Genomic DNA, 26,859 nt, shown 5'->3' with positions numbered 1-26,859 from the left:
GCCCTGGAGGGTAAGATCTGGATCTTTAGGGGTCCATCAGCATCATTTTGGCAGGGATCATATCCAGATTTCACAGTCCAAGGGTTTGAATTTATTTATTTTCAGATCTGGAAATTTTCATGAAGGTTTCATTAAGAAATCTGAAGTAGAAGGATTTAAAATTTTAAATTAAGATTGTTGGAATTTTTTTGAGGTTCTGGTGATTTAAAGAATTTCTGGGCCACCATTTTGCAGATCGATTTGTTGCCTGGTCTCAGGGTTCACTGTGCAATTTCGAATTATTTTTTTACAGGACCCTTGCTGCCACCAAACCCTGTATTTTCTCATCCTCTGACATCAAATTTGTTGTTGCCATTCTGCCTGCAATCCCAGTTTTATTTCCCTCACCTGTTGTCCTCATCTGGCTCCCCATTGCTCTATCCTTCACGCAATCTTGTCCAGCCCTCACGCAAATCTCTCCTTACGCTGCCCGTCCAAGCATCCGTCCCACAAACACAAGATCAAAACCTGCATATTACCTCCTTTACGCAGCCTTATTCTCCATCTTGCTACCTAAACCGCAGTCACTCTTCCCTTCCCTCGCTGCACCTTCTCTGTGGCTACCTTCAGTTGCTCATTCACGCTGCCAGAGAAACCCGCAATTTTTCTCCTGTCCGTTGCTACCCATCGCTTCCCCTTCTTTTTGATCCGCAACATCTCCGCATTCCTATCCTCCTTCGTTGCTGACCTCTCTGTGTGCCTCTTCTTCCAACTTCGAACTCCTTCCGCCATCAGAACCTGCACACAACAGCTGCAAAACAATAAAACATTTAAAAAAATTTATTTCATGTATGTGTGTGTTAGTTTAATTTTTAGGTTTTATTTTCATTAGTTTCTTTTTCATTTAGTTTAGGTTTGTATATAGTTGCACCACTGTCATGCTGCATTATGTTGCACCATTCATCATCACTATGTTGCATCATGCTGCACTTTGATGCACCATTCATCATCATTATGCTGCACCACTGTCATGTTGCACTATGTCGCACCACTGTCATGCTGCACTATGCTGCACCATTCATCATCATTATGTTGCACCACAGTCATGCTACACTATGTTGCACCATTCAAGCCATTACTACAGTATCACTGAGGTCTTCATTGTTGCTTCTTTACCATGTCAACATGATCCATTGAGATCTTCACTATGATCTCTATGTTTTCATAGATGCACTAAGATCTCCTATTATGACAGTCATTTCATTATGTCAACGAAGTCTACATTGAAGTCTTCATCGTGATGACTATATATTATATCCTTATCATTACTAAGACAGTGATTACTATTGAATAGACCTAGTTACATTCCTTCATTATCAGATTGTTGGAACTTTGGTACTGCTTTTTCCTTATAGAAAAAGATGTGATCTATAGAACAGATGCATGACTGCTCATCCTCGTACCTAGTACTCTACAGGAATATCATCACTGCATACTTGTCATGCCTTATCCATGTAATGCGAAGACTGTCATACTAAGGGTTAGGTCTCCATGAAGTTTAGACGTTACTGCTGTAACCCCATCCGAAATCTATACTTGCTTGTCCATCCGAGCATTGATTCATAGGCAGTATATCGATCTGATCTGCGTCTTCATTATGCTTATGAGTTCTGGTCATGACTGCACCTAATACCCTAGCCGAGGTGCAGTCAGACCCTGCCTTTCCATGTGTGGTCTTGAATGTGTGCTCTCTGCCTTCTTGACTGTGGCTCCCTTATCCGAGTACTTGACTACCTGCAGTGGCATGTGATCATGTTGTCTACACCTAATACAAAGCCCTCCTTCCTATACGAAGCACTCCTTCCAGCACCCTATACTTGTCATCTCAAAAATGCGATTAGGGCTTGCTTCATTGACTGTAAATTAGGATAGTGTATATCCTAGGGCACTCCCTCTATGCTCTTCTTCATCAAACCCAAAACAGAATGAAGATAGATTACAAGTGTGTGTCAAAGTGACTTGAAGGCCACCTCTATTTATACTAAAACGTGGAGGACAAGTGGGGGTAATTTGGTTGTTGGCCGACCTTGACGAATTGTCACATAACACAAGTAAATTCATATCTCCATGAATACATGTAGGAATCGAATGATCTTTAGATCAATCCTACAGAGGAATCCAAGAAAAATATCAGCTGCCATAAATAAAAAGACCCTCATGGAGTTTGGCCCTAGTTTCCAATTTTAACACTCCCTCTCAACTAGGGAGAACTCCATCTGCTAATCCATCTGCCAGTCCGTACTATCTCAGGTATCAGTGCCCTGCACTGCTCTGTTCTGCTCTGCTTTGCTGAACTATGAAGAAGAAGAAGTGATCGATAATGTATCATACCATCCTCTATTGACCCGTAGTCAGTCCTATATAAAAGAGAGTGTCTCATACCACTCTTACTGATCTGAAGTCAGTTCCAAATAAAGAGAGTGTATCATACCACACTTACTGATCCAAAATCAATTCCAAATAAAGAGAGTGTATCATACCACTCTCACTAATTCGAAATCAATTCCAAAAGAGAGTGAGTTATATCATTCTTACTAATCTGAAATCAGTTCCAAATAAAGAGAGTGTCAAAACACTCTTACTGACCCGAAGTCAGTTCCAATTGACCCCAGATCAATATCATCCTAGCATAGGGAGTACAATAGTTACATGATGCATCAATCGGTACTACTATGGTCCCTATCCTCATTTCCCTACTCATTGGCCAGATGCGAGGTACTTCCCATGCGTCCCAAACTGCATGGGTAGGATGTCTCAGCAAGAGAAGGATGAACCACTCATCCTGCCTACATGTCGCCACGGGGTATCCCAGGGGAAGGTTGAACCACTCACTACACAAAAAATCACTAGGGGAAGGCTGAACCACTCACCCTATGATTGTATCTTGATGGGAGAAGGATGAGCCACTCATCCTGCCTACATAGCAGACCACTAGGGGAAGGCTGAACCACTCACCCTATGGTTGCTCATCACTCCAAGAAGTACCCCCAAGCCCCCGGAGCTCCCAGAGCTCAATGTCCATATCATATAGGACCTTCAGGAGAAAGTCTCTCCACGACTCCTCGTCGTTCTCAGAAAGTCAAGAATTTGACCTTTCCCAGGGGCTTTATCTAAATAACGGTGACCTGCACATCAGTCCCAGAGTGATGGAGCCTTCCTGCTCCTCGTTGTACCATATCCCAGATAAAGTGGTACCTGATGTTTGTATGCTTGGAGCGATTATAGAACACGAGATTCCTTAACAATCGAATCCCCCTCTGGTTGTCACAGAAGATCACGATGGTATCCAGCACGAGTCCAACCAACTCACAGAAGAGCTTCCACAACCAGACAGCTTCACAGGAGGCCATACTCACAGCTATGTATCCGACCTCATTGGTGCTCAAAACAACCGACTTCTGCGTCCTGCTCATCCAAGATCTTGAAGCATAACCCAAAGAGAATCAGCACCCAAAAGTGCTCTTGCGATCCTCCACACTGCCTACCCAGTCAGCAACAGAATAATCATGCAGCGTCATATTTCTGGCAGTGTATCTCAATCCATGAGAGATTGTGCCCTGAAGATATCTCAAATGATTCTGGGCACCAATCCAGTGAGGCTCAACCATATATGAGCTCAATATGCTAACTGCAAAACATATATCCAGGCGGGAGTTCACCAAGAACATCAATGCTAGTGTGAGTTTATGAAACTCAGAGGCATTTCCCAAATCAAGTCCAGCATCACTATCGCATAACTTCTTAAAGTTAGGCTTCATCGAGGTAGTCACGGGCTTGCAGTTCATCATTCCAAATCCGGAATCCAACTCCCTCTCACTTTTGCAAATGAGAGGGTCTACACCTGTCAAAAAGAGGTAGTCCTCATAAGGTGCCAGTATGAGAGGTCTATCATCCACAACCTTCAAGCAATGGTTTGGATTGGCGTCACTCCTAGTGAGTCTCAGCTTCATCAAATAGTTGTCTATCCTTTCATACCAGGCCCGGGGTGCTTGCTTCAAGCCATAGAGGGCTTTCTTCTACCTGCATACGTGAGATTTCCCGATCATGAATCTCAAACCCCTCTGGTTGTTCCACATCCATGGTCTTGCTATTACATGAGGGGAATGGTCCCCTTGTAAATTTTCCTTCGGTACATCTTGGACATGTACCTTCATGCTCTTCTTTGGATTCAGGCATCCCTATCACCATCTGTCTCACATCGGGTAGGGTCTTACGACGAAGATGAGCAGACCTCCGGTGTCATTGAAGAGATGTGTCACATGACATGGTCCCTAATGGACTTCCTGCAACTTGATACAAATTGCCAACCCTGAACCCATGAGTAAAAGCATCTTGAATATTCCATTTTCAAACACGTACCTTTCCATCGATCAATGCCACCTTGAAACCTTTGACTTCCACTGCCGAAATGGACACCAGGTTCTTCTTGAGATCAGGTACACAAAGAACTTCTTGTAAATGAATCGTGCTACTCTCATTCAATTGAAGGGTAGCATTCCCTACACCCTTTCCGAGATAGGTGGCATCCTCTCCAAGAATAATCTCCACGATTGTCTCCTTCTCTATCAAATCAGAGAGAGCTTCCTTGTATCCGATGAAGTGCCTTGATGCACCACTATCAATATACCACCTTTTCAAAGTGTCCAAAGGAGAGGTAGTGAAGAGAGCTGATCTCCTCTTGCTTATTTGAAACAACATTATATTCTTCATACCTGGAGATCCTTTCTTTCTTGAAGAGACGGCCATTTCCTTGATGACCTGCATTCCCTTTTCCTTTGCCATTGTACCTGTCATTCCTCTGATCATTGAAGATACCCATGGAATGATTGTTATCATCATCAAGTGATTTGTCCCTTCTATTTGGACACTTCCTTGCATAATGGCCAAACTTATTGCAAGCAAGGCATCTGCCTTTCCTTCCATTCTCAGATCCGGACTTCCCATTGAAGTGACCTATAGGAAGGCCACCAGATGCTTTCGCTGTGCCACTTTGATAATCTTCTTTGCTACGACTTCACCCTTGGTGAATTTGAAGTGGGATGAGGAACCCATTGAGTCTTTTGACCTTATCCAACTATCTTTGGTGATTACTCTTTCACTCTTGCTTGGGCTTTGTCTTCACCTTAGCTCTGAAACCATGTTAAATTTTAGGTATGTTTTATGCTGAGAGCAAATTTACTTCAATTTTCCATATTAGTTCAATATCAATTCCAGATTAGCAATCACATTAAGCATGATAGTAAAATGCAGATAGAAAATAAACATAAATCGCAAAAGACAAACCAAGACAAGAGGACACAAGATGTGGTGCCAGCCAAGGACAAACCCCAATGTGGGGAACCCTTGATCAATTCTTCTTATGTTCTTTAATAGTTCAGCAGAGAGAGAGAGATAGTACATATACATCAGAAGTCAACATTTTGACTTGTCATAATACGAGCAGAGATCTTCTCTAGGAAGATGACACATGAGGTAGCAGATCTGAACACAGGTGATTCCATCACCATATTGTACCCATCACTGTGTTGCACCCATCACTGTGTTGCACCATTCATGTCGCACTACGTTGTACCATTCATCATCATTATGTTGCACACATTGTCATGAGGCACTGTGTTGCACCATTCATCATCACTATGTTGCACCATGTTGCACTTTGTTGCACCATTCATCATCATTATGTTGCACCACTCTCATGTTGCACTATGTTGCACCATTCATCATCACTATGCTACACCATTCATCATCATTATGTTGCACCACTGTCATGTTGCACATTCAAGCCATTACTACAATATCACAGAGGTCTTCACTGTTGCTTCTTTACCATGTCAACCTGATCCATTCAGACCTTCACTGTGATCTCTATGTTTTCATAGATGCACTGAGATCTCTATTATGACAGTCATTTCATTATGTCAACGAAGTTACATTGAAGTCTTCATCATGATGACTGTATCTTATATCCTTATCATTACTGAGACAGTGATTACTATTGAATAGACCTAGTTACATTCCTTCATTATCAGATTGCTGGAGCTTTGGTACTGCTTTTTCCTTATAGACAGAGATGTGATCTATAAAACAAATCCATGATTGCTCATCCTCGTACCTAGTACTCTATAGGAATATCATGACTACATACATTTCATGCCTTATCCATGTAATGCAAAGACTGTCATACTAAGGGTTAGCTCTCCATGAAGTTTAGACCTTACTGCAATAACCCCATCCGAAATCTATACTTCCTTGTCCATTTGAGCATTGATTCATAGGCAGTATATCGATTTGATCTGCGTCTATATTATGCTTATGAGTTCTGGTCATGACTGCACCTAATACCCTAGCCGAGGTGCAATCAGACCCTGCCTTTCCATGCGTGGTCTTGAATGTGTGCTCTCTGCCTTCTTGACTGCAACTCCCTTACCCGAGTCCTTGACTGCTTGTGGGGCACGTGATCATGTTGTTTGCACCCAATACGAAGCCCTCCTTCCTATACGAAGCACTGCTTCCTGCACCCTATACTTGTCATCTCAGAAAATGCAATTAGGGCTTGCTTCATTGACTGTAAATTAGGATAGTGTACATCCTAGGGCACTCCCTCTATGCTCTTCTTCATCAAACCCAAAACAGAATGAAGAGAGATTACAAGAGTGTGTGTGTCAAAGTGACTTGAAGGCCACCTCTATTTATACTAAAACTTGGAGGACAAGTGGGGGTAATTTGGTTGCTGGCCGACCTTGACGAGTTGTCACATAACACAAATAAATTCATATCTCCATGAATACATGTCGGAATCGAATGATTTTTAGATCAATCCTACACCTCTCGACGAGAGGAATCCAAGAAAAATATCAGCGGCCATAAATAAGAAGACCCTCATGGAGTTTGGCCCTAGTTCCAATTTTAACAGAAAGGCTTGAAAGAGGAAGATTACAAGAAGGTTGTTGATCTCTCTTAGAAGGAGATCTATTTAAAAGGCTCATTGAAAGGCATCTTTGAAGAAAGCATCAAAGGATCTTGATATCATTCATCACTCTTGAAAGTTGTTGTTGAAGGAACCATATTTCAAGGATATCACTGAAGTCTCTTTGAAGATCTTGAAAGCATCAAGATAGTTGGAGACATTATCAAAGAAGAAGACTCTTGATTGACAAGTATCATATTATTTCTCTATGTCTGAATCTACGGGATCATATGGGTTCTTTCTGCAAGGAAAGCAATAAGCTCATTGGATCAACAAATTTCCTAGCATGGAAGAAAATGATTGACCTGGCACTTGTGGAACATGAAGTAATGGAATATGTTCTTGGTGAAGTTGTTGAACCCAGCAAAGATAAAACTCAAGAACTAGCAAAATAGTTCCCTTTGTTGTTGATTTAAAGACTTCTAAGGTTGTGTATGATAAGCTAGTAAAGTTGTACTCTATAAGCACATCAGGTCAAAAGATTTACTTGAGAAACCAACTATATTGTATAAGGAAATCAAAGGATGAAGACACAGCCTCCCATCTGATGAAGATTTCTAAAATAAGAGATCAATTGCATGGGCTTGGGGAGACAATTATTTACTGTGAGATGACCATTTGTGTATTGAATGCTTTGCCACCAGAATGGAGCAATTTTGCAACTAACATTTACTCTAAGAAAGATACAACTCCTTTTGATGAGTTGTGGACTCAATGCATCTTGGAAGAGAGTAGGATCAAGGCAAAGGATGACATTGAATCAAATGAACAATCTCAAGCCTTTATTGCAAGAACCAAGGATTTGAAGAAGGGAAAGTTTGGAAAGTCCAAGAAGAAGCCAGATATGTCGAGGGTTCAATGCTTTGGATGCAATGAATATGGACACTTTAAAAGGGATTGTCCAATCAAGTAGAACAACAAAAGAAAGGAAATAAGTGAAGCTCTCACAATTGAAGATAAGGGAGAACCAGAGAAGAAGCCAAAAATAGAGATGTCAAAGATCTCTACTATTGAAGAAGGCATCCTCTCTAACAGGTTCTTTATGAATTTAATCTTTCCTTCATTTAGAATAGCATGCATTGTTGTTTACTCTAGAAGGGTTTTGATTTTGTATGGCATCATAGGTAGATGCATGTGATAATAGAAGAATTGGAGTCTACTTAATTAAGTTGCTTCAATAAGAGTCATCTAGTTTATGAATTAGAAGATTAGGACCATTTTGCGTATTATTGTTCATCCAAGCATTATCTAACATTATGTCAGAGGTAGTCATTTTGCTAAGATGGATCATCAAGATCCTATAAGAACCATCATTTTGGAAGGTTAAGCATTATGACAAGGTTAGTATATATTCCATATAGTGTGGAAACAATACTCTTGAAGGATGAAAGAATCCAGTTGGTCAAATTGAAGGCTCATTTAAGGTCAAATAACTAGATGATTATATGGATGCATAGGGATGCATATTAGAAGTAACTCTTCTCTTGGGTAGGATTCATATGTACAGAATCCTGTAGAAAAAGTTGACCATAAAATATGCTTACTATGGTTATACGATGCTTAAAAGAAGAATTTGACTTACTCTAGAATGAATAAAGGATCAAGACTTTCTCACTAGATTATATAGAAAAGTGATCAACATCCAGTATAGTCTCCAAAAAAATTATAACTTGTAATCAAGTTCGATCCTTGGGCACTCTGATGCATGAAGGAAGATTCTTGTGGAGATGGACCATGAGGATGTCGATGTTTTGATGAGAAAGCCATCACAATGAGGTAAGTCTAATATTTTGTTATTGGTTATATGGTTAACATATTGCCTTGCTACCTAGAAAGATATTGCAAGAATATATGATGAATGTTAAGGCAAGCTCAACATATGATCTTGGTAATTATGAAGTCAAGATGTTTTCATCTTGGGATTAAAAGGTAGCAGTGCAAGAAGATAACCTGCAGTTCAAGCTCATATAAAGGAGATCACTGCCATGAGGAAGTTATGATTAGCTTGAAGTTTGGTAAGGCTCAATATAATGCCTTCATTAATGATGAAAAGATGAAAGTGATGTACAAGATTGATGACATGAACCCTGTAACAAGATTGAAGGAAGAAGATGGCTCCAAGATACCTAGAAAAGAAGAAAGCTCAACATAATGAGATACGAAGGAAAGAGGGAGCCATGCATCTATCTTCATAAAAAAACAGGTAGTTGATACTCTTATGAAGACAAGCTAGAAAGCTTGTGGCTGTGACCTTCTAATAATAAAAAGTTGTGAATCTCCTTTATGCTTTAGAGGGAGTATGAAGTCTACAAGATATTAGTGATGGAGCAAGAATCTATTCCAAGTAAGAATAGGGATCTCCTCTCTGGTTGAGAGGGAGTGATGATGAACATCACATGTGCATTCTCTTCTTCATGTGTCATGCACTTGACCGGGACTAACAGCCATAAGTCTAAGTGAAAGACATGGAGAGAGAATGGTGGAGGATTGGATAAGCATTTGTGGTTTCCTTAAGGATAGACAATCCAAGAAAGGAAAGGTATCAACACTCTTTGAGGATAAGACAAGTATCCAAGATAAGATTGGTCGAAGAGGACTGATATTATTTAAGGATTAAGGGATAAAAATCCAAGATAAGAATAGTCCTAAAAGGACATACCTTGTGAACATTAGGATGAGGTATGTGCCTTAGAGGTAATGTGATGTCTCATGTAAAGCCTCCCAACATAATGCTCTTAAATGAAATTGAGCTTGTCTAGTTAGGCCTCAAAGACAGTGCTGGTTATAATGTCGATGCTTGCAATTGCCTTATCAATCTGAATCTTCTTATGAGAACTCTTCAATTTGAGAATGATGTTGTACTCTTCAGGGAGTGTTGAAAATGTAACTAGTTTCGGTTTTCATAGTTGTTATTGTACTCATTTCAATATGTATATCTTAAGTAACAAACAAAAGAAAAAAGAAAATTGTTATTTTAAAGGCATGGGTTTCATGCTTCTTGTTGATGGTCTTCTAGGTAAAAGCATGTTCTTCATGCTTCTAGGGTTTGTTAGGTCACGGGATTTATTGTTATGAGTCAAGAGAGTCAACATCATGATTATAAGACCCTTCTGGGCAAAATGTACCTTGTAAAAGAATTGATTTTGTCTAGAAAGTCCTAGAAACCTCCAAAGTACAAGTTAGCCCTGGCAGCTACAAGTCAACCTAAAGGAGGGAATTCGACCCCCTAGAAAGGCTATAAATAGGAGCAATTTCGACCTCATTTGGCACATTCACACACACAAGTTCGATCTCTCAAGAAGAAGTTCGACTTGAAACTGGGAGAAGCAAAACAAGAAGAGTGAAGGTCTAGAAGACAATGAGAATCCAAAAAGAAAAAGAAAGGCTTGTTTTTGGGCTCCATCTTTCTCACACGTGCGAAATCTAGGGTTTCTATAGCTTCCAGGAAGGCTGAAACTGCAAGTCCGAATTGCAGGAGATCAAGTTGCAGGATCAAGCTGTTGGAAGGGCGAGTATTCTAATTTGACTTTATTGACCTTGGGAGACATTGTCTTGCTCAAAGAAGGATCTCTTGAAAGATTTCCATGTGCCTGAATTAGGGTTTCTACTGCCTTTACTATTCTGCTCTTGATAATTGTTTGATGAAGAAGATCTAATTAAAAAACCAAAAATATAAATAAAGTTCACAAGCAATTATTAAAGTTAAGGAAAATCTAAATTAATAACTGCCATATTGCATTTTCCAACACTCCTATGCCCTGAAAAACAGTTGGTGTATTCCCCTTAACATTGGGCTAACATAGAGCTAATGCTTTGTATGCATTTCGTAATGGTTAGAAACAACCTTTATTGTCACATAGAACATGAGTTTGACGTTTTTTAGGCTTTTCTTGCATTTTTGCTTTTAAATGAGCAAGAAAAATACAATAACAGGAAAGGCGTACATACTTCCAAGAGCCGGAGGAGCTCGCTTCTCCGATTGATAAATGGCAGTGACGAATCCTCCTCTGTAAATATGCGTTTTAAATCATCCTCAAAACCGTTCCAGTCCCTTTCTCCATTTTCATCAAGCTCTCTTACGTGCCCTAAAACGACCTAACTACACGGAATCCAAAATGGAATTAGAGCTCCTTCACTTTCTATCAAGTTATAGTCAACACAAGATCGCTAGCCACGTTAAGCAAATGCCAGATTCTTTTCGATTAATAAAGACATTTAGCCTAATCTTGGCAGATATTTTAGTTCAGAACGTGAAACCCTAAAAGCTTCATATCTGACACATTTCTAACCCAATTTACTTGATATTTAAATCTTGGAATGTCAGTTTCTGTAAAGCATCAGTTACCTCCGTGCAAACTCGGAGCAGCAAGCCCTGATCAGCGGCGGAACTTGAATTTGGTATAGATGAATTAACCAGAACCTTTACTAGAGGGATCGTGTGTGCTTCGACTCTGTCAAGTAAGAGAACTTCCTCCATATATCTTAGCGCAATTCTCTCTTGCAGATTACTGCAAGAAGAATTGTTGATGTCTGGAATGTGCATGAATACCATAGCTGTAAAAAGGAGCAAAGTCTCCTATATTAAATTTCTGCGTTAGAGAGCAAAGTCTCCTATATTGTACAAGCGATTTGCGGAGGTTGTAGAATTTAGGAGTACCTTTGAGCAGCTGTGTGCCGATGTCTTTATTGTCAACCAGCTTCTCGACGATCCATTCCCAGGGCAAGGCCGCTGAAGCTTTAGCCATGGGGGATTCCTCTATTCTGCCCATGAGCCGGTAATTTACACGACACGCATGTATAGCATCGCAATTCGCGGTTCATTGACGGCAATCATCTCCTCAAATATGTTCGAAATGGAAAATGTACTTCGAGGGCCCATAAGGCAAAAATATCAACGTGATAAACCAAAAGCTTTTGAAACGTTAGAAAGAGATTGCTCCTTTGAACACTACCCAGTATATTTTTGAAGTGGGTAAAGGGAAGGATAGAAGTGTTATTTAGTTTAATTATAGTTAAATTAGAGTAAACATATTGAATTCAAGCTAGTTTTAAGATTTAGAATTTAATTTTTGTTGTTTGGTAATTTGTACAATTTAAAAGTAAGGTGTTGATTTCAATGTTTGTGTGAATTTGTAGAATTTAAAAGCAGGGTTTTGATTTCAATGTTTGTGCAAATTTAGTTTTTAAAAACTATAATCTATTCATTCTAGTCAGGAGATTTTGTTTTGGTGTATTTGGGCAATTTCTACATATTTTCTGCACCTCATCATTGTTGAATTAACTCTGTTGGGTTGAACGAATGGTTGGAATCAAAGTAGCTAAAAAAGCTTGAACAGGTGCAAATCGTTGGATGGGATGATCACAGACTAATTAAAGTTGCAAAGGTTTTGAAATATTTGATAGGATGTTCTTCATCTCCCCTTAATTATATCTAAGTTATATTAACAAAATAGAGTTTATAATAATTGGTATATTTTTCAATTGGTGTTTATAATAATTGGTATTTTTTTAATTGAAAAATAGTAATTTAAAATAAATTTAAGATTAACAATGGAAATTGATATTAGCAACCCATGACCATATATCAACTAATTACCATATATTATAGGATGTTTGCAATGATTTCAAATTGCAACAGAGCTGTTGTTTCTCACTGTGATGCGTATTCTCTTACTCATACCTTACCATACTTTACCATGAAGTATTCGAAGGCTCTTCTCTCCAATATGTCCAAGCCTTTGATGCCATACATGGTCTTCTCTCAGAGACACTAGATTTTTGCTCCAATTTGAACACACTGTTGCACATCAACAACAGTGCTACCTTGTAACTTATAGATTCCAGTCCAAACTCTGTCAATACTAGTGCTCTGAAATCTTGCAATTATCCTTCTCGAACATTTTTACAATCATCCAATTGCTTATAGAAATCAGATTGGCTAATGTAGGATATGCAAAACACAGTGTTCTACTTAAATTGCAACTTAATTTCCGCAACCAACAATTTAGTCTTATCATATAAGAAGACATCAATCGTATTTCTCATATGCAGAAACTCTCTATGTGAAGTGAAAGGATGCACTTGAGTCAATCAACCATGCCTCATGATCTACATGTGTACTTGAAGAAGCCAAATACACATATCTTATAGTGTTTACCTCTGCAAAGGATTATCAGATCCTTTATTAGGAGCTTTAGATTTACAGTACCTTTTGTAGTGTTTGATTTTAGGTTACATGGAGATTTAGATTCCCACTCAATGACTTATTGGGTGTCCTCGTACAAGGATCACCATTCTCATATTTTTCTATCCTTAGCAAGGATTGAGACTATTCATCAAATGCAAGGCAGTTGCATTGCTTATTGCGATTGAATTGGTAGAGAACAACAAACTGATGCACTTTTCTTATTTGATTTTTATATCAAAGATGCTAATTGACTTACCAATATTAAATGCATTAGATGCTCTGTCACTGAATCTCCATCTTTCATTCAGGTTATACAACTTTTTTTGCAGGAAGTTTATTCACAGAGACTTAGATTGTACAATTTAACTTGTCAAAGCCTTCGTCGTAGCTTCCCTGATCATTCAGCAATATTAGACACACAATCGTATTGTGCTCTTTGCCTTCCGATCCAATTCCAGACCTTAGAACATTAGTAATGGACCTTTTAATTATTTTTGCAACCTCTCTTACCTTAAAAAAAATAATCTATCAAAAGCCATAATGGTTAGACACCGTGAGAGGACATTTATGATGGCCCATTTAATTATTCTTGTGGCTTCAGTCCTCCCTCCTGAACCTAATGCAATGAAATGACATATAATAGTTCTAGAATGAGAGGCCAAATGGAGTAGCATTTCAGTTTAGGTCGTGATGTATCAGTGACATACAATTCACAGTCCGGTAAGAAATATGGAAGGCAGTACCAAAATGGAAATGGTAGCATAAATATGGGAGAGATAAAACTAAGATTTAGTTAATGCAAATTTTAACAAGATTATCTCTGAAAAGCATTATTAGGTTTTATGTTATATACCTAGGGGGGATAATATGGGGTACAAAGGGAGGTACCCAAGGGAATAATGTAATAATGGGATGGGCCATAGTAATAAATAAGGTGGTTAACCCGTATCATGTAAGGGACCACAAGTAGTTAGTAATAATGTAATGGGCCCATGGTATTAGATAGATGGTATTGAGGGAACCATGGTAATGACCCATGGTATTGTATGTATGAGGCCTATATAGAGGCTAAAGACTCCACATTGAGAGATGTCCAAAATATAGTTTGCAGCACCAATATCTTTCATGTCGAATTTGGAGGACAATTGGGTCTTCAAATCCTGGATAATTTCTTTGTCATTTCCAATCAGCAACATATCATCCACATACAAGACCAGATAAATAACACGGTCACCAATTAATTTAAAATACACACAGTGATCTGCTTTGCTTCTAGTGAAGCCAAGTCCCCATATAAATGTATCAAATTTCTGATACCACATCCTTGGTGACTGTTTTAACCCATACAGAGACTTCTTTAACTTGCATACCAGTTCTTTCTTACCCTTCTCCTCCTTTCTTGGGAGCGATAACTGTCGGAACTGCGTAGGGGCTCAAACTCTCCCTTATCAGCCCTTTATCCAGCAATTCCTGCACCTTTTTTCTGATTTCCTCGTTATCTTTGGGGCTCATCCGGTATGTTGCTTTCTTCGGTAGACTTTCTCCAGGTATAAAGTCAATGTGATGACTAATACTTCTCTTAAGAGGCAATTTATCTGGTAAATCGTCCACTACGATATCGCTGAAGTCCTGCAGCATTTTTTGAATTTCTGCAGGTAAATCAGACATTTATGTGTGCAATAGCACTGTTTTTTCCCTTCTCACCACAACATAGTTCACTTCACTATCTTCAATCTGCTTCAAAAACTGTTTTCCACCCATTAGTAACACTTTCTTCCCGCTTGTTTCTATTGTCTCCTCCTCTTTGATGGGCACAAGTGTGTGCTTAATCCCATCTTTGACAAACTTGTAACATTTGTCTTCCCATCATGCACTACCTTCCAGTCATACTGCCATGGCCTTCCTAGCAATATATGACATATGTCCATTGGAATAATATCACAAACAACCTTGTCCTTATACCTGCTAATATGGAACTCAAATTCACAATGTTCGTCAACCAACAGTTGATGGCCTTTCTGCAACCACGATACCTTGTAGGGAGTGGGGTGCTTCAGCCACTTCAAACCCAACTTCTCTACCATCTCTATGGCAACCAAATTATTTGTTCTCCCATTTTCGATAATCAACTTGCAGCATTTTCCGTGCGACTTACAAACTGTCCGGAATAATGCCTTCCTTTGAGTTTGTTCAGTTGTCTCCTTGGCTGGTTTCAACAGCACTTTATTCAAAACTAAGGCTTCCCTTGTTTCTGGCACATTTTTTGCTTCTTGGGGTGGTGCCTCTGCTTCCTCTAGCTGTGCAACATACACTCCCCTTTGACTAGATTGTTCTGCTTCAAGACACTCAAAAGATCTGTGCCCCCCCTTGTGGCACCTGTAGCACTGATAGGCAACTCCTCTGCCTCAGCCATTTCCTCTTCCTCTCTGATATGGCCTTCTGCCTCTAGTGTTTTCTCCTTTTTATACTGTCCCTGAAGTTTTGGAACTGCTACCCTCTTCATTATTATTGGCAGTTCATCCTCTGCCATAGGACTGTCCTCTTCCTCTGCCAGTTCCTCATCCTCTCCTATCATTTTGTTTTCTGGTGATCTCCTCCTCTACCTTCATGGCACTATGGTAAGCTTCCTCTATATTTTTGGGGGAAAGAATGCTTATCTCATCTAATATTTCCAATCTTAGCCATTTACATACCTTGTTGTTTTTTCCGGGGTGTCCTCCGTGAAACCAGCTCTTAAATTTACCATGTAGAATTCTTCAGTATATTCTCTCACTGTCATCCCTTTTTGCCTCAGATTCTGCACTTGCCGATGCAATGCAATCTGGTAATCTTTGGGAAAAGATCTGCCCTTCAGCTTGGCCACCATTCTTGGCCATTTCTTTATTGGCAACTTGTTCATCTTTCTTCTTTCCACTTGGACACTGTCCCTCCACAGGGCTGCGTGTCCTTTCAGATTTGTTGCTGTGAAATTAACTCTCTGATCTTCACTGACCTCTTCACACTCGAAGTATTTGTCCAATTCGTTGATCCAGTCCAACATAACTTCTGTGGACAAGCTGCCATCGTAATTTGGAATCTCTAGCTTACGCTTGCTACTAGCCAATAGGACCGACCTCAACAATCTAATTTTTGGCCCTTCTTCGTCCGATCCATCTGTCGCAACTATGGCTTCTTCTTCAATGTCATCTCCTACCTCTAGATCCCTTCTCCTTCCTACTTCAACTGCCTCTAAACAGGCAGTAAGGATCCTAATTTCCTCCCGTAATCCTTCCTCTGCTACTCTCCAAGCACCCCTTCCACGACCTCGTCTTCCAACTTCCATTTCTCAGGAAAACTCCAAATCCTGCTTTGATACCACAATATGATGGGACCATCCCGTTAACTTATGGATTACAGTTAATTAAACAATGATTAATATATGGATCAGGTCAAACACGTATGATTAGTCTTAAGTAGTTGATTAACAAAGATATTTGTCTATTGGCATTGATTATGGAGTTATTGCTACTACGCTGGCTTTTGTACTCGCCTCGATTTTCTCATTCCGTCTCCTTGGTTATGCTAAACCCTCGTTTCACTTCAATTTGGCATTTTTCGTCTTCTCTCTGTCGCGGTGAGGGTTTGTGGTCTTTCGTTGGCTTGCTTGCGACTGTGTCAAGCTCGGCAGTAATGGTCTGTATGCACCCGGCTATGCGTTCCTCCACCTGGTGGTGAGGTAACTCCACCCACACTTGTTGTTTCGTTACCCAGTTGCCTGGGCACTGTATTGGAGGCTTCGTTGACTTCGTGAGAGGGTTTACTTCGTTCCTCTGTTGGCTCTTTAACCTTCTTCGTGGTTACTATTCCTTCCACTGTTCCCTTATATGGCTCTGCTTCAGTTTTCTGGTTAAGCTTTCGGTTACTGGTTCTCTGGTTGATGTATGAACTTTTTATGTTCTGGCAGGTCTCAGTCACAGTGGACTTCCTCGGCTTCGCTTGGTCCTGACAAGGTAAGCTTTCTTTTCCATGCTTTAGCTAGTCTTCATTGTTTTTCTTCGACACTAATGGTAGTCGCTCCTTCGTATGCAGGGTTTTCACTTGTGACTGTGACTTAGTTGGGGTTTCGTTCCTCCAACGCCATAACTCTTCAGGTAAGCCGACTCTTCTTGCTTTGCTTGTCAACTTTCACTTCCAGGGTTTTCTTGACATACATTTAACTGATATGGTTTTGTTGGTGTTCTGTGGTAGGTTGGGGTTTGTTCTAGGCTCAGTCTCCGAAACGATTACAACCCAATGACTCTGGTCATAATGGACCGCAATCAATGGTAGAAAGATGCATTTTAACATTCTCCAACATCTCGCACTGGCATAAATTATTGTAATTGACCACAGTCAACAAACCCGATCGGTACTCTTGTACAATTGCCTCAATGTATCCTCCATGGATTTTGAATGTGAGTCCCTCAAACCCATACATGATTGCAATTTGTCCTGAAAAAAATGGTTATTTAAGCAACATGAACAAGCAATGGATTCATAAAAAAGTAATTTATTTTGTACATTTTTCCCTAAAGTAGTGGCTTGAGGGTCAAACATTTCAAATGAGGTGGATCCTTCATATTTAATATAAAAATAGTAAAAACTTTTGAGGTACTCACCGTAAAATTTTCCAAACAAGTAATGGGCTTGTACGAAATAATACATTGTACTATTTTCTTAATTTTTAAAATTAAGATGCAAATTTTTCAAACAAGTAAATGATCCATGAACAAGTAATGTTTCATCACATTTTAATTCAAATAAGTAGTGAATCCATCAAACAAGTGGTTGACCAATCATATTTCTTTCAAAAATTGTGCTAATATTAATTTACATTTTAAATTATAATTTTTGAAACTCTGAAATGGATTGAAACTTATATTTTCAATCCATGTCCCAAAGATACATTTACAAAGCATAGTAACTAATTCTTTTAATATATAACAACCATGATCAGATAGTTTTACTATTTTTTTATTAAGCGGCAGGGGCAAGCTATCATGTAGTTACACTTGTTTTAAGAAGTGTTTAGTTTTAATTCCTTGTTTAAAATTGGTTGTGTTAAGAGGTGTTTTACAATTTAGTATAGGGAAATGTTCATGTTAAATCGTTAGATTTAAAATTAAACCATCATAGATCCATCCTAGCCCTAGATCTATCAAGTGTCGAGAGGGATCAAATCTCTTAAGGTGTAAACATTTCCTCAAGTTTTGCACTCAAAGAATAGGTTTGCACCTCAAGAGATTTGATCCCTCTCGACGCTTGCTAGGTCTGGGGTTAAGATGGATCTATGCCAATATAATCAATATGGTTTGAAATTTTAATAATGTTAGTTAAATTTTGATAATGTAGGTGATGTTCTGAGTGTAATTTTATTTTTATTTTGTTTATAAAAATTAGAATATTTTTTAAATAGATAAATGGGAATGTTGAAGTGATTGAAAAAAAAGAAGTGCAGGATAATAATAATGAAATATTATTATCAAATAATTAGTAAAGATAACAAACATATTATATTGATAATACAAATGCTATTTAACTACACATACTGTGGAATAAGTTTTAAATAAATATTAGGTGTAAGAAATATAAATATAGCTTTAACCAAATATTTAATGAAATGTTATTTGAATAAAGATCTTGTGCTAATGAGATTGTCTTTCAGATTAATCACATCAATAAGACTTGTTGATGTTTCGAACCATCTAATGTGGTTCATCTTTGGGGCAAAGGTAAAAAAATCAATCTATCCAAAAGTTTAAATAGCAAAGATGCATCTGGGTCTAGAGTTAGTTGTGTGGTAATTAGCCGTTAGGAATTAGTTGTTAGAAAATTTGAAATAATAAAAATTATAATTATTTTGGTATTAAATTAGATTAAATAAAATTAATATTTAATTATAAAATAAGAATTATCAGTTATGAAATAGTTGTTAGCCGTTAGGATTTAGTTGTTAGAAGAATTGAAATAATTATTTTTATTTTTATTTTAATATTAAATTATATTAATAAAATTGAATTAAATTAACATTTAATTATAGATTAAGAATTTATATATGTAGGGGGAGGTTGGAGCAGGGGGTAATTCTATGCCCCAATGAAAAATTCTAGGAAAAGTATGCATGGGGTTTGGGAGTATCCACAAACAATAGAGCGGAAGAACTTGGCTTATGGCAAGGATTGAAACAAGTTCTTGACGATGGCATCGCTCACTTAACTATTTTTGGTGACTCCCTTATAACTATTCAAAAATGTATCAAGTGGTCCAAACACCAAGAATTTGAGCGAAGTCCAACTATGCAAATAACAATTCTTATGTTGAACAAATTCAAATTTATTGAATTTTTCCATATAAAAATGGAGTTTAACAAAATGGCCGATGAACAATCCAATAAGGCTGCCACCCTTAAGTAAGCCAAATTGACGATAGATGAAGGTCCCACAATTATGTGTCAAGTTCCATGATACGAAATAAATGCATCTCCTCCATATGCAAGAGTGGCCTAGAGAAGGGTGAAACAAATGTCAGATGGAATAATTGTTGTTTTAAGTACCTAGTTCAGATAACATGCGGAAGAAGGAATGGAGAAAGGACTGATAAATCATCCCCCAGTTGGATAATTATGGTAATGATTGATAGGAGCCTAGACAGCTGGAAGGCAGGTGACCTTGATTTAATGCGAAGGGGATACGAAGGACATTAACATACGAAATTCGAGGAGGGTTGTTATCGGTCAATCGTGTGGGAATTTTTTTTTTGGAGAAGGAAGCAATGGAAAAGAATTTGTTTGCATGAAGAGCATTAACAAGAGGCATTGATTCTGAAGCAACCCTTGGGACCATCAAATTGGAGTTGATCTCAGCTATAAGGAGATGGATGACGAGGTCCTTTGCTTTATGGTTAGCTACTCATCCTATTAAAAACAAAGAAATGGCTTCCTCGTAAGGAAATGTTGCGAGAGATTCAACTAAGAATGCTTCGGGGGGCATTCAAGCATGAAATAGAACAAATGATATCACGCATAGGAGGGAAAATCATTTCTGAAGCTAGATCCCATTTCTGTATTGTAATGAGTCAAATAGAAAGTCTGAGTAAAGATATGAAAATTGCGTAGACCGGCTCGAATGTAATTATGACCAAAATCAAGAACCTAGATCGAGGGGTATAAAACTCAGAGGAAAAGGTGGAAACAACAGTCGTCTCCGTCTTGAAGGAGGAATTTGGGCGTGGGGAGGATGGTGATAATAAGCACAACAATGGTGCTTAGGACGCTCCTGCTCAGGAGAATACAGTTCACCTGGACATTCAACAATTGATTACGCAACTAGAAGCAGAGGATGTAGGAACGTCAACAGAATATAAGGCAACAGAGATGGACAAAGTAAGACAACCAGTTTCAGAAGATGTAGACTAGTAAGTTATCTCATTTTGTTTTTTAATGCAATGCAAGTATGTAATGTTTAATGGGAACTTTTGGCGACTATATAAGAATAATGTAGTAGAAGGAATAGGCAAGAAATCTTTGAATATATTTTGCCTATGGCCAGAGCAATTTTGCGGGGAGATGACCCTGATGTTGCTTATGCATGTACTGGTTCTGGCCAAAATCCAAAAAATTTATATATGTATACTAATTATAAAATAAGTTTAATATTACTCTACCATTACTTTTAAACATTATTATTTCATATTAAAATAGCGGGGAATAATTAATTAAGAAAGTTAAAAGGGACTTTAAGAAAAAAGAGGGGGCAATCAAGAAGAGAGGGCAAGAATCCAGCTCCTACTTAATTTCCAACCATCGTCCATGTTGAGATTGATTGCATGCTTCTCAATCTCAATGGCCTCTCTTCGCTTCCTATAATGGAAGTGATCAAACCTTGTGATGACCCAGGAATCCTCAATGCATACATGGTACCTAGATTTCTCTACATGTTCAGCTAAAGCTAGGAGCGGGAATGATTGTGCTTAATGTCTACTGCATGTTCTTGGATTCTTTGGTTAATGGAGCGACTAGTTTCCCCAATGTAGGGAATCCCACAAGAATAAGGGATTGAGTAAACCCTTGTTAAAATAAAACATGGAGAGACCATTCACTCTAAGTAGTTAATTAACTCTAGTTCATTTATGTAAGTTTAAGCCTTTTACATATCTCATTGGTGCAACTTGAGTAGTTACAAAGAAAATTGTTACCCTCATCCAAGTTCATATTACTCTTAATAAATTGACCATTGATAAATTATATATAGTATATTCACGAGTTAAGATTTCCCACGAGTATCCAACATTTTTTCCTCTTCTAAATAATATATAAATCATATAATTATATATTACTATTATATTGTGTATTAGTTAATATAAATACAATTCAAAGATCATTATATTTTTCTAGGGAAAAAAAACCATCCTTTTCTATTACCAGAAGAAAAAAGGAGTATAGTAGCATGAGATTTACACATATAAAAAACATCTCAGAGTATTACATGCCAGCATTTATTGCCAATGTTGAAAAAACATAAAAAAGAACAAGCATATACATCGTGAAGAAAAATATTCATACATCGTAAGAACATATAACTAAATAGTAAGAGACATTAGATATCTAAGGCAACTTCTATCCATACAAATACAAAAAAAAACTAAAATCAAAATACTGCAGTGCTCTCTGAAGATAAAAAAAAGTCACACAAACCCTTCAAAGTGCAACAAAAATGGAATAGAGGTAAAAGTACCAGAGTTATTCTAGCCAAACTAGGTGACCATCTGAGAGATTGGTTTTCCCTTGACAAAGCACCTGATCTCCCTATCTTTTCTCTAAAAATATGTGCCCCATTGCCACAGTGATACCCTTATTAGATCGCTGAAAGGCTTGATGGTTTCACCCTAAAAATGTGTTGAAAAACAAGAGGTGCTACAACAAATGATATCTATAAAACTATCGCAATTTCCAAAAGCATACCCCTCTTTGAAAATTTCATAGAACATTTCGTGTCAATTAAACTATCATTGAAACTTGTGTCTAGAGTTTCGTGCGGAAAGCTTTTGTTTTATGGAGAGCTTTGTGTGGACAATTTTCATTGTGAGGAGAGAATTTGAGTTGTCTCGCACTCCACACAATCATTAATCAATCAAATAGTTATAACGATAGGTAGAGACAGGACTATGCTACATGGAAGGTATTAATCTTTGTTTAATTTGTGTCAAATCTCTTTTTTGAGAAAAAATATATTTCCTTATTTTAAAAATTATCTTAAAAACCAAAAATCGAATAATTATGAGTAATATTATTTTTCATTTTTCATTAAAACATTATAGCATATTTTTCATTTTTTCAATAAACAATTAATATATTATATCATATATTATGTCATATATTATAGCATATTTTATCATAGTCCCTTTTTAGCAAATGTACATTAGTATGGATGAAAATGTGTATTAAAATATCTATGAAAATATAGTATTCAGTTTTTGGTCAAACCCATATTAGTTTGGGTTTGGCCAAAAAAAACTGAAAATTTGTTATAGTCTAACATTAGAGATTAGAATTTATTATTTTTAAATAATATTTTGAGCTATTTATCTTGAAATTGATTGGATAGACTCTTATTATACCTGTATCATACTCTGAAATACATATTATGCTCTGATGCAATATGTACCATGCTCTAAAATGATTACCATAACTTAATGGAGTTTGTATTATGGTAAATTGCGGATCCTGTCCGATTTTCAGAAAGAATACAGTTGCCGAGGCAAGGGTATATTTTACGACCCACAAATAATTTATTTTTTTGACATTATCGTCCGGTAGTTTCCAGTGGCGATCCTTGACATCATTTGTTTAATTATACCAGCGGCTCTTGTATTTTGATTTGCAGAATAAAGAAAATTAAATGATCAGTCAACTCGGAAATTATTATGGAATGTTGAAACTGTCTCCATCACAACCTGAGATCCATGGGTCCCTCAAATTATAATTACGCCTTATGAACATAAAACACTTTCCTTTTTGCCTACTTGCCATCTTTGTGCATCATTGGATTAAAATTTAGACGATTAGAAGAAGTTTAGCCATTTGATCGTCTTAAAATAGTTGGAAAAAATAGTTATTAAACCTAACCCCTTAGGCAGTACGGCTAATGGGTAACGACCCGCTTCCCTCGGAGGCAATGTTGGCTCAATTGCAACCTGTTCTCTTCGGTGCCAGCTCTGCTATTGCGATTTCGAAGATGACGGTATCAGTTATAGTTATTAAACCTAACCCCTTAGGCAGTACGGCTAATGGGTAACGACCCGCTTCCCTCGGAGGCAATGTTGGCTCAATTGCAACCTGTTCTCTTCGGTGCCAGCTCTGCTATTGCGATTTCGAAGATGACGGTAACAACTGATAGGAAGTTGCTAGAAATGGCCCTCCGCGGAGAGTATGTGTGGGAAGACGGTGGCCTTGGAGAAAACACTACGGCTAATCGCAGAAGAGTGCAATCTCAATAATTGCGAGCTCCTGGGTGGCCTTCGCCCTATTTTTGTTGGTGTCAGTGGCTTCAAGGCGGAGGGTGATAGTGAAATATATGTGTCCCCAGAGTGTTAAGTCTTTTCTCTGCAAGTCCAGAAATCTTCTTGAAAGTCTTGAAGATGTTTATGGGAGTCAATGCGTGATCTGGATAGTCAGTCTGTAACAGACTTATTCTGTTCTAATTACCCAAATTTGTAACATACAAAATTATGAAAATATGTTGAGAAATTAAAATTAAAATTATGAAAATATGTTGAGAAATTAAAATTTCAATTTCAATGTAATCCAACTTTAAATGATTGATTGTAGCATATCTTTTGATTATGTTTCTGCGTGCTGATTTTGAACATCTGAAACAAAGGCCAACATCTGAAACGAAGTCCACAAACGAAGATGCTCAACAGCATAATACAACGCCTCGCCTGGTCGTATGGTTACCCTAATTAGCACAAAAATTGTGGATCTTGACTTATCTCTGCATCTTTGAGGCATTCAAGTCTTATATTCTTTTATTGCAATTTGGAGCATTCTCACAAGTTTGTTTCCTTTATAAATTTTAGGTATCATTTCATTACCAGACTAGCCATGAAATTTGTGCGGTGCACTTAAACATATTTTTTGCTATGCTATGATATTATCAGTTTCTTCATAACCGTATTCTTTGACCTTTGTGCTATATTCGTAAGCCTATGTGACATCTGAATATGTGAGAGCACTTCATGTCACACACATAAATGTAGGGGCACCCTCGCATAGATTTATCTCAGCTTTTACCTTGGGCTTTTGTCGCATAGATTTATCTCAGCTTTTACCTTGGGCTTTTGGGCATCCTCCGATAGATTTATGAAAGCTTTGTGTCCATTTCAAATGCAAGTTTATTGCGTATATTCAAGATGCATACTTTTGAAAATTACATTTGTATGTTGGATTTCTTGGTATATTAAAATAATAAAAAAAATTGTTTTTATAAATTACTTTTATATATTAGATTAATTAATTTCTAAGGAAAAGAGAATTTACACATCATCATATCTAAATATTGAGTACAATGTTGCACTTAGAGGGTGCTAAGTATAAATTAAAAGGAATGTTATCAAGATAATTGATTGGAAAAATAAATTTGTGAATATAATAAAATTGAAATCTAAACAAAAAACAAAGAAAATATAACAAATTTATAGATTTTATAGTCATATATAAGAAATATCTCCTTAAGTTTCATCATGTTAGACACTATAACTAATTTTTAATAGAATCTATAACTAATTTGAAATATGAAAAAGTTTTAACATTATTGAAATTCATATACAAATTTATACTATACACTATACTTACCTAGAGTTACTGCCCACCATTAAGTCATTGAACCATATACTATAGTTATCGCCCACCATTATTTATGCAAGTCTTTGCACCTTAGTAAGCAATTATGCAAGTCTTTGCACCTTAGTAAGAAATTAACCATTAAGTCATTGAACCATATACTATAGTTATCGCCCACCATTATTTATGCAAGTCTTTGCACCTTAGTAAGCAATTATGCAAGTCTTTGCACCTTAGTAAGAAATTAACCATTAAGTCATTGAACCATATACTATAGTTATCGCCCACCATTATTTATGCAAGTCTTTGCACCTTAGTAAGCAATTATGCAAGTCTTTGCACCTTAGTAAGAAATTAATTTTTTCGCTGCTGCATATTGATTTGCACCCCAAAGCATAATTTGCACCTTGAGTGGAAAGGACTAAGCTGCCTTAATTATTAGAAATCTAAATGGTGAAATAAGCAAAGAAAATATGTTGAAAAATAATTAACTTATAAAATTTGGGAAAATTATATATAATGAGTTTTATGTAAACTTATTCATTATAATTTTTTTGCATGATTTATCTATTAATTTTATTCTATGATGATATTCATTGATTTGAATATACTCATTTTTGTTGTTAGAAAATGATTAAATAAATTACAATATAGAAAAAAGTCATAAAAATAAGTCCATTAGGGTAGCTAAATTGGCAACCACCATATTATGAAGTATTATGTAAATCATAAGATTCAAGGTTCAAATTTCTAGTAGGTCAAGTCGTGTGTGTGTGAATATTAAGCATTATATGTGAATTGACTTTGTTGAAACTAAGTAATTTCTAAAGAAAAGAGAATTTACACATCATCATATCCAAATATAGGGTACATTGTTTCACTTGGAAGGTGCTAAGTACAAAGTAGAAGGAATGTTATCAAGATAATTGATTGGAAAAATAAAATTGTGAATGATAATAAAAATGAAATCTAAATTAAAAAATAAAGAAAATATAATAAATTTATAGATCTTATAGTCATATATAAGGAATATCCCCTTAAGTTTCATCATCTTAGACACTATAACTAATTTGCAATAGAATTTATAACTAATTTAAAATATGAAACTTTTAACATCACAAAAATATGCTTCATGAGATAAGGGATAAGGGATGTAAAAGAACTATCATTGTTAGAGAAAGAAATAGAGTATCTCACTTCACTTGTAAATTCCTTCAAGAAAGTCGTAAGGGAACTCATACACAATGAAAGAAATGAATATCATGTTAGCTGAATAACAATTCTGTAATGCAGAATAAACACTTAAAAGAATTCTAAACTTGAATACCCAAGAAATCATACCTCCGGCCATTGATACTTGCTCACACTCTAAGACTGTTTATTCTTAGCTTCAACTCCGACTTAAAACAACAATTACAGAAGAAGATCGTTCCCAATGCTGAAGCAACCGAGTTCAAACTGAAGGAAATGAAATAAAGCCGCTTGGACTTGAACCAGAGACCTTCCTGATGCTGAAGCAACAGAGTTTCAAAGGTCGATCCTAGAGAAAACAGCACGGAAAGATCTGCAACAAGAACATAAATTGGAAAGATCTATCACTGTTTCTTTCACTCGTGGCACTTCCAAACTTTGCTTGCTCTGATCTGATGGTGTAAGGCTGAAGGGGATTGAGCAATGAGCTTGGGGACCAAACAACAGTCTTTATAGCCAAGCTTCCATCAAGCTTGTTGTGGCCACGTGTCAAGTTTTCCACAGAACATGGTAGAGAACCGTAGAAGTAGTAATGGACCACTCCGGGAGCTCCCAACA

At 37.3% G+C, this 26,859-nt stretch overlaps 1 protein-coding gene across 3 annotated transcripts in view; it reads right to left on the bottom strand.

The window, feature by feature from the left end:
- Positions 1 to 26,859, bottom strand: part of LOC149198932 (uncharacterized) — a 103,418-nt gene that overhangs the window by 20,895 nt on the left and 55,664 nt on the right. Inside the window, exons 1-3 of one of the 3 annotated variants that reach the window (XM_089402222.1) lie at positions 11,664 to 11,790; positions 11,352 to 11,560; positions 10,955 to 11,101 (exon numbers count right to left, since the gene is read on the bottom strand). In XM_089402222.1, coding sequence (XP_089258348.1) covers positions 10,955 to 11,101; positions 11,352 to 11,560; positions 11,664 to 11,775 — 468 coding nt within the window. In that variant the 5' untranslated portion in view covers positions 11,776 to 11,790. Of the gene's footprint in view, positions 1 to 10,954; positions 11,102 to 11,351; positions 11,561 to 11,663; positions 11,791 to 26,859 lie in introns of those variants that run through there. The other 2 variants (XM_089402223.1, XM_089402224.1) reach the window with 2 other exon arrangements.

Source organism: Pinus tabuliformis, chromosome 2_1 (assembly GCF_031772625.1).
Source record: "Pinus tabuliformis cultivar Carrire ecotype Pingquan chromosome 2_1, CPIR1, whole genome shotgun sequence".
Classification (NCBI taxonomy): domain Eukaryota; kingdom Viridiplantae; phylum Streptophyta; class Pinopsida; order Pinales; family Pinaceae; genus Pinus; species Pinus tabuliformis.
The sequence above is the reverse complement of the archived record's forward strand: the minus strand, read 5'-3'. Positions and strand labels throughout refer to the sequence as shown.